General features: G+C 45.7%; 1 protein-coding gene across 1 annotated transcript in view; it reads right to left on the bottom strand.

The window, feature by feature from the left end:
• The window catches only part of Akap14 (A-kinase anchoring protein 14), an 18,602-nt gene that overhangs the window by 2,782 nt on the left and 6,408 nt on the right, over window positions 1-9,412 (bottom strand). The window contains exons 3-5 of the mRNA XM_021153161.1: window positions 8,711-9,253; window positions 8,528-8,619; window positions 2,909-3,088 (exon numbers count right to left, since the gene is read on the bottom strand). Of these exons, the coding sequence (XP_021008820.1) occupies window positions 2,909-3,088; window positions 8,528-8,619; window positions 8,711-9,253 (815 nt within the window). The remainder of the gene's footprint in view (window positions 1-2,908; window positions 3,089-8,527; window positions 8,620-8,710; window positions 9,254-9,412) is intronic.

The following is a 9,412-nucleotide window of genomic DNA, read 5'->3' on the forward strand; positions in this document are numbered from 1 at the left end:
GGATTTGAACTCAGGACCTTTGGAAGAGCAGTTGGTGCTCTTAACCATTGAGCCATCTCACCAGCCCCCAACAAGTACATTTTTAAGGCAGAAAAAAATAGGTAATAATATTGCAGTGGTCACTATTTATTTATTTATTTATTTATTTATTTATTTATTTATTTATTTCAAGACAGGGTTTCTCTATGTAGCCCTGGCTGTCCTGGAATTCACTAAGTAGACCAGGCAGGCCTTGAACTCACAGAGAACACTTGCCTCTGTCCCAAGTGCTAGGATTACAGGTGTGTGCCACCACTGCTTGATACCCCCACCTATTTTCACCTTCAAAATTGAGCTTGGGATTTTGAGCAAGAGCCTTTTCTCTAGGGCTTGATCTCATGATGTCTGGTCTTGCTTAACTTCACCAGTCTTACCACCTCGCCTCCCTCAATGACGGAGGGAATCCCATACATATTAGATATAGCTATAGCTCATAGGCCCTTGCTACTTAGATATGTCTCTAGGTGTGCACTGCCAGAATTACTGCCAGGGTTTTGTTAAGAATGTATTGTCTCGCTGAGCAGTGGTGGCGCACGCCTTTAATCCCAGCACTCGGGAGGCAGAAGCAGGTGGATTTCTGAGTATAAGGCCAGCCTGGTCTACAGAGTGAGTTCCAGGACAGCCAGGGCTACACAGAGAAACCCTGTCTCAAAAAAAACCAAAAAAAAAAAAAAATGTACTGTCTCAGCCAGGCAGTGGTGGCACACACCTCTAATCCCAGCACTCAGAAGGGAAAGGCAGGTGGATATCTAGAGGGGGCTGCAGAGTGACTTCCAGGATGGCCAGAGCTACATAGAGAAAGCCCGTCTCAAACAAACAAACAAACAAACAAACAACCCCAAAACACCACCACCACAAAGACTGTATCATCTCTAGCCATACGCAGACTTGCTGAATCAGAAGCTTCATTTAACAAGATCATCAATATTTTTCATGTTCTTCAAAGTTCCAGGCTACTTTGGGGCTATTTGAAACAAAGGACTAGAGGCTGGAGAGATGGAGTGCTCCTCCAGAGGACCCGGGTTCCTCGCACCAGTGGCAGGCAGCTTGCAGCTGCATGGACCTCCAGGTTCAGAGGATGTGAACCCTTTTTAGCCTCTGTGTATGGCAGCTGCACAGCTCTCTCTCTCTCTCTCTCTGTGCATATATACACACATAAATAATAAAAATAAGTCTTTAAACACAGTGAGAAGGCTCTGGCTGACATGTGAGCAAGAACAGAAGGAGGGAGGCCAGTTAAGCTACTGAAATAATTGGACGGGGTGGGTGAGATCCTGTACATAGTCTCCTAATGGGAGGGATGGGAGAGAAAGAAGAGTCAAGGAAGATGCCACAGGTTCAGCCATCAACTCAGATGAAAGACTTGAAGTGGGTAGGATGTGGGAAGGAGAATCAAACATTCAATTCCAGGACTGGGGAGACCGCTCAGTGGTAGAGCACCTGCTTAGCATGTGAAGTTGCTAAGTTCAGCCTCCAGAACTGCAGGCACAAAATCAGCTTTAAAAAGGGTACATGAAATTTTCATTGAATATCAAGATAGGCTAGAGATTTGGAAATCACAAGGTTGAAGTGATATTAATGTATCTTATTGATTGGGTTAGGATTAGGGTTAGGGTTAGGCACACTATGTCACCTAAGCTGGGTATAGACATTTTTTTACAAATGGGTTTTTTGTTATATTTTATTATTTTATGTGTATAAGTGTTTTGTCTGCATGTATGTTTATGTACTGTACATGTGCTTGGAACCAAAGAGGGTGTCAGATTCCCTTGGACTGGAGTTACAGATGGTTGTGAGCTACCCTGTGGATACTGGGAATCTAACCTAGGTCCACTGCAAGAGCAGCCAATGCTCTTAACTACTGAGCTAGCTCTGGATTTTATTTTTAAATTGTGTGTCTGTGTGTGTGTGTGTGGTGTGCTTGTGAATGCCATGGAAGCCAGAAGCCAGAGGCCTTGGATCCTGTGGAGCTGGAATTAACAGGTAGTTATGAGCCATGTGCCATGGGTATTGGGAACCAAACACAGCCAGAGCAGTGTTTGTAACTGCTGAACCACTTCTCCAATCCTGCCATTACCTCTTAGGGTCGAGTGATAGACCTTCTCAACACACCAGCCTTCTGTGTATTGAGTAAAGTGTGCACTGCTGTGCCCAGATTGGGGTTTTGTTTGTTTTTGTAATGTAGCACTTGCAGTTGCCTGGGCTAGTCTGTGAATTCTAATGATCCTTCCATTTCAACTTCCTGAGTAAGTGGGACTGTGGGAGTACATCTGCTTCACCAACTCTGGGTGCTGTTTAAAGTCATAGGACTGGATAAAATAACCAACGTAATTCTAGAGATGGGGACACTGGCTGTTGGGACATTCCAACATGAAGGTATTAGTGTGTGAGGCAGACACATCAGTACATGCTGCCAAGGGATGGTGAGGGAGGCACAAGGCATATCGGGAGAGCATGCTCTAGAAACCAGACACAAAGTGTTGTGGAGAGCAGAGTAATCAACATGGTAAGTGCCACAGCCGGGTCAGTACGCTGACAGCAGAAACATGTCTATTTGGTTTCGTGTGCTAGAAATACAGCTCACTGGCAAAGTAACTGCCTTGGGTTCAACCCTCAACCTAACAAACAGCTTGAACTTGTTAGAGCCAGCATGGTGGTGTACAACACTGGCAAGGCTGAGACAAGAGCATCAGGATTTTAGGGCCATCCTTAGCTATCGAGGTAAAGATCAGAACCTGCCTTCATAAAACCTGAAATTTTGCCATGGGGGTTAGGGGAGGGAGGAAAGAATCAAGGATGCCCATGATTGGAAATGTCACCATTGCTGAATCTTAACCAAAGGGACCAGGAAGCAAAAAGAAGAGCTTACGGCAGGTTTGCTCTTGTTGAACTTGATGGTGAATAAGGCATTGGCACTGACTCGTGCCATGGGTCTCACAGCCGTGGGGGCACTCCAGCGCACCCGGTAGATATAGTGGTAGGAATGAATTAAGTCTTTCTTCTCTATAAAATCAGCATAATACACCCAGCGGTTTTGAAACTCCCATGTCTGTTTCATAGGAAAAAAAAAAGGAGAGGGGATGGGTGGGGGTGGGGTGGGGTGGAGAAAGCTTACTGAGAAAAAATCAGGCTCAGTTCAACAAAGGCACTATATAACAGGGTTACGAATTCAGAACTCTTGACAGTTTTTTGTTTTGATTCAAACTAGAACCCACCTCCTCTTATTCCTCCACAGTAGAGGAGAGATGGAATAACTCAGCAATGCAAAACTCACTTGAGATGCGCTTTGGACTGTGGTGGAGGCAGGGGGGCAAGGGTCAAGGTGTGCACGGACATATGACACTTTTCCACATCCTCACTTGGGAGGCCAGTGTGTGGCTAGACTGGAGGATAATTCGTGATGAAATAGGTGCTCTGCTTACCCTATCCCAGGACACCTAAGGGATGACTAGAAGGTAATGGACCCAGTTTCAGCCACCTATAAGGTTGGGCTTCCTCCATTTGTTGTAATATGTGGTTTATAAAACAAGAGCCAAGCTCTGGGGAGATTTCTCAGTGAAGGCACCTGTTATGCAGGCCTGACAACTCGAGTCAAACAGCCAGGATTTATGTGAAAGGTAGAAGGAGATCCGAACTAAGTCCATGAGGTTATCTTCTGACCTGTTTACATGTACACTGGTCTGTGCACATGTACGTGATACCTCTCTACACACACTCACACATAATAGTGTATAAAAGGAAAATAAGACCAGAGAGAAATAAGTCAGGCAATTGGGTTATCCAAAAAGGTGGCTTACAACCATCTGTAATGGGATCCAACGATGCCCTCTTCTGGCAGGCAGGTGGATATGCAGCAGAGCACTCATAAATGAATTAAATAAATACATAGAAAATCAAATAAAATAAGCAAATCAAACAGTGGTGGAAGTTGGACAGATCTAAGGAAGAGCAAAAAGGTAACCTTTGACTTCCACCTAGGCATACACATATACACACAGTCTGCACATACATCCTGGTCATTCGGTCCTTCTGTCCTTCCCAGTTCACAGACATTGCATTCATCTTCGTTCGTATGTGTCCTTTCCTGCTGTGGCTCACATCTCCCCACTGCTCTCTGATCCTGGTACCACTACTTCATTGTAGCTTTTATTGGTGCTCACCAGACCCTAGGCAGAAGCCTCCTATCTGTACCCCATTGCCCTCAACCCCACTTCTCCAGACCGCCCTGCATTTTGAAATCAGGGTTACTTTCCTCAAGCCTAGCCTCAAACCTACCAGCGCAACTCTGAATGCCAAAGAAAGTGACAATGTCTCACTGTGTCAGTTAGGATTTTCCACAGTCTAGAGTAAAAAGCAGACTTTTTTTCCTTTGTGTGTACATGTATGCGGTGTATGTTGCATGTGTATATGTATTTTTATGGGAACATATGTATGCTTGGGGGGGCTGAATTAAATATCTGGAATCTTCCTCAATCACTCTTCCACCTTATTTTTGAGGCAGGGTCTTACAAGGATTCAGTCCCATAGTTTGACCTGGCCAGCTGGGTCTTGAGATTCACCGTCTCTGTCTTCTAAAGCTATAATTACAGGTAGTCTTGGCTACCCAGCATTTACATGGGTTCTGGGTAGCCAAACTTCAGGCCACTTGCCTGTGTATATGATTTAAACACTGACCCATCTCTCCATCTTATTCCATTGTGGGGGTGGGAAGGCACAAGATATTCTGTAGCTCAGACTGGCCTTGAACTCACTAGACAGCTAAGAATGACTTTAAATTTGTAAACTACCTGCCTCTCCCTCCCAAGAGTTGGTATGACAGGTGTGCTCCAACACATCTTGCTTACACAGTGATGAAGAACAAACTTGAGGCTTTGTATGTGCAAGACAAACACTCTACCAACTCTGCTACATCCCAGGCCCAAATAAGGTAAGAACTTTCACCTCTGTGTCATACTTTTCTCACCAAACTAGAACTACTCACTGTCCCCCAACATCTACTTGTTCATTATAGATCCAAGGTAGAATGGCTTTGTTGGTTTGTTTTTGAGATGCACTGGGATGGGGATGGGGTATCATTATGTTGATTGGCCTACTCTTGAAATCCTGGACTCAGCAACTGTCCTGCTTCAGCCTCCTGAGTGTCTGCAACTATGAGCAATTACAGTGTGCCACACAAGAGCCTGGCACTTCTTCGGATGGTCCAGTGACAGAGATGAGAAGTGGGACAAAGGAATTGGTTGCAAATTTTTCAGGTCCATGTTTAAAAACAGGAAAGCAAATGTCTGGTCTTTTGCCTCAGCTTATTTCAGACGCATATCCAATTGGCCATTTCAGTTAGAAGAGAGAAACGGTGCTCAGTTGGTTGAGATTGGGGACTGTGTCTTCTCCCACCATCTCTATAATCGTTCCCGTTTTCTGTTTTAAGACAGGGCCTTATTATATATAGCCTAAACTTAACTCCAACTTGCTATGTAGTCAAAGATGACTTTGAATTTCTAATTCTCCTCGACCTACAAGTGCTGGGAATAAAGGCATGCCTTGTTTGTGCAGTGTGGGGGTAAACCAAGGACTTAGTGCATGTGTGGCAAGCTCTCTACCAACTGAGCTATATTTCCAGACACTTTTTGTTTTTGAAATAGGGTGTCACGTAGCTCAGGGTGACCTTGAGCTCCCAATTTTCCTGCCTCTACCACCCAAGTGATGAGAATGAGAGGCATCTGCCATGTTGCTCAGTGCATTATTTCTTGTCAAGCCTGGCAGTCAACTCCTTGTGTGCCCATTTCCTCCCCTGGCCTCAGTTACTCAGATTTGTTTCCAATGGGAATGTTAGTCATGAAAAGATTCTGTAGCACGACAATAGTTCCCAGAGAACGACCCACCTAGCCACATACTTTTCGGATGAAGACAGTGGGGCCTCAAGCCTGGACAGATAGCCAGGGTCTTCTAGGCAGAAAGCTCAGTGTTGTCCACTCCCACCTGATGCCTCCGTTCTCACAGTTTCTTCCTCTCTGCTTGCTTGTACTGTACTTTATCTTCTATGTGAACTAAGGTAAACTCCAGACATTCAGTTTGGCTATTTCTATTTTATGAATGTATGGGCAATGGATTTTTATGTTACTCCAGTGAGTGCCTTATGTTTTGTATTTTCTTTATCTATAACACACCTTCACATACTCACTGATATGGTACTAGTCTGCCATGGATGGCTTAGCCCATTCTATATTATTGGACACTCAAAGTCAGCAGGCACCTGAAAGTACATGCACAAAACTGTTAGCCATGGCAGGTGACCTTTAGAGGAATAGAACTGTATTGTGACAGCTGGAGTGGTGGCCCAATCTTGTCATCCTAGCACATGGGAAGCTGAGTCGAGAAATAGGAATTCAAGTCACCCACAACTGCACTGCAAGTTCAAGGCCAGCCTGCTTCAAAAACCCAAAAGAAAGGTGGGAGAGGGGGATAAAGGTCTCATGTGGGAGAAAGAGTGGAGAGAGAAGAGAGCGAATGAACCTATTCATGTGCCCAACAAGGACTTATTGAGCATCTACTATGCTAGAAGCCTAGAGCAAAACTGACTGCTCTGCTCTCCAGGACCATACGATCTGGTGATGGAAGAATGACAGGGAATAAATCAATATTCTGCAGTGTCTTAGATAGCGCTCCAGACTGAGACTCCTGAGACAGGAGGGAATGAAGGGGAGAAGGCTCTAAGTCTAGATGATGTGGTGAGGAAAGGCCTCAAAGAGCAGGTGGCATTTCACAAAGACCTAAAGAGGTAAAGCATAGATCTTGGGGTAGAGGGAGGGGCAAACACCCAGGTCCTGGTGCTGGGGCATGCCTGGCATCTGGGAACAGCAAGGAGGCAGCCATGGCAGGGGGAGAAAGGTAAGAGGGCAAACGTTCTATGATGGAAACAGCAGGGCACTCAGCATCCCCTTGGGCCTTGCAGGCCTCTGGCAGGGCTCGCTTTGCCATTTATCAAAACAGCTGTCCGTTTGGCAAGAGAAACATTTGCCCCTTCCCCTGGCCCATTCTGCTTCGAATCAGGAGCCCTGAATGCAATGTGTGTGTGTGTGCGCGCGTGTGTGTGTGTATGTGTGTGTGTGTGGTTGCTCAGCCTGAAAAGAAACTCACACTAGAGCAGGATGTTCAATAGCCACTCACAACTCATTCCCGGGTGCTCGAGAAGCTCCCCCTACTGGAAACACTGCGTGGTACCTAGTGCTGTACAGAGAGTGGGTGACTCTTCGCTGCTTTCTCCTGGGGCCACCTGACCACGGTGGCCAGGGCCTAGGAAATTGTCCTCGGGACTTTACCTTCACTTTCACCTAATCTCTCTTCAGAGAAAGTATAGTGAGAAGGGATTTCAAGCCATTCTTCATCTACCTACAGTGCAAAGCAATCATGGTTATACTGCCCAGAAGCCATCTAAAAGGATCAGAGCCAGACATAGGTCGCAGGTAGGGTAGGATTGATGGGCTTGCATGCCATTATTACCATCTGGGCAATATATTCTAAAGTTATAGCAAAAAAAATCTATTGATCTCAGGGGTGGCAAAAGTGGGTCAGTAATAGTAAACATGTAAGCATGCTTAGTGCAAGTCTCCAACACTATAAAGACATTTGACCCTCCCGCAGCCTCTGTTAGCCTAAACATACTAATATTGTTGGAGGAAAGCTGTTTTAGAGAGGCTTCTCTCTCCTGAAGCCAGCAGGGCCCCATTGAATACATCAGCACAGACAAAGGCTTTTATGGAAATAGCAATTTCCTTGGGCAGTGTACGATTAAGATGATGCAAATGCATGGCAGTATGGCTGCAGTTTTCTCTTTCAAGGATTTTCCCACCTTGGGGTTGGAGCGATGGTTCAGTGGTTAAGAATGCTTACTGGCCGGGGAGGTAGTGCACCCTTTTAACCCTAGCATTCAAGAGGCAGGGACAGATGGATCTCTGTGTGTCTGAGGCTAGCCTAATCTACATAGCAAATTCCAAGCTAGCTTGAGTTACATAGGAGACCTTGTTTCTCAAAAAATTAAAATAGGACTGTAGAAATGGCTTACTAAGAACACTGGCTATCCTGGTTCAATTTCCAGAATCTGCTTGGCAACTCACAGTCACATATAACATTCAGGGCATCTGACATCCTCTTCCAGTCTCCACAGGCAACACACACACACACACACACACACACACACACACACACACACACACACACACAGAGGGGGGATACTCATACATATAAAATAAATATTTTTTAAAAGAAAAGGATATTACCTTAAGGGTGTGTAATGCTTTTAAAAATAAAACAAGTAAGCAAAACTTTCCTATCTTGGTTTTGGAATTTATAAGGAAATTATGTTTACTTATTTTAATTGTCTATAATGCTATCCCTTTGGTTTTCATGACCTTAAACTTATGATCAGTGGAGGATCTTTGGTATTGTTGCTCACACCCTTGGGTACCAAAGTGGAGTGACCAAAGTTACTTACTGAAACAAAGTTTTCAATTTGTTTTCGCCCCTTTTCTGGTGTGAATTCCCCGTGAGTGAGCCACTTGATGTTCTTGATGGGGTTTCTAGCTTCTGGAAACAAGGCATGAGTTAATTAGTTGCCTGATAGTGTGGCGTTATGGTAATGAGACAATGGTTTTGGTTTTACCATTCTGATGCCTACCTTCCACACTCTCAGCAGCAGCAGCCAGTACGCCCTCAACTACAGTCCGAGCCACTTCACTAGTCCTGTCTTTTTTCTTTACGACTACAGGCGTTTTCTCTTTTACCTCTGGCACAATTTTCTTCTCTTTTACGTCTTGCACAATTTTCTTCTCTTTTACGTCTTTCACATGCGCCTTCTGCTTGATCTCTGATCCAACCTTCTTTACTTTTATCTCTGGTGCGAATGACAACGCCTTGATTTCCTTTAACTCGGGCACACGTAGTGGCACTTCCTTCTTCCCCTTCACCTCTGACACCGGGATCTTCTGTTTTACTTCTGGCACAACTGGTGCAGCTGGCACAGCTGGTGCAACTGGCACAACTGGCGCAACGGGCAGAGCGGGTGCAACTGGTGCAATTGGTGCAGCAGGCACAACTGGTGCAGCAGGCACAACTGGCGCAGCAGGTGCAACTGGCGCAGCAGGCGCAACTGGTGCAGCAGGCACAACTGGCGCAGCAGGCGCAACTGGCGCAGCAGGCGCAACTGGCGCAGCAGGCGCAACTGGCGCAGCAGGCGCAACTGGCGCAGCAGGCGCAACTGGCGCAGCAGGCACATATGGCCCAGCAGGCACATATGGCCCAGCAGGCACATATGGCCCAGCAGGCATATATGGCCCAGAAGGCACATATGGCCCAGCAGGCACATATGGCCCAGCAGGCA

The sequence above is a fragment of the Mus caroli genome, chromosome X, assembly GCF_900094665.2.
Source record: "Mus caroli chromosome X, CAROLI_EIJ_v1.1, whole genome shotgun sequence".
NCBI classification, from domain to species: domain Eukaryota; kingdom Metazoa; phylum Chordata; class Mammalia; order Rodentia; family Muridae; genus Mus; species Mus caroli.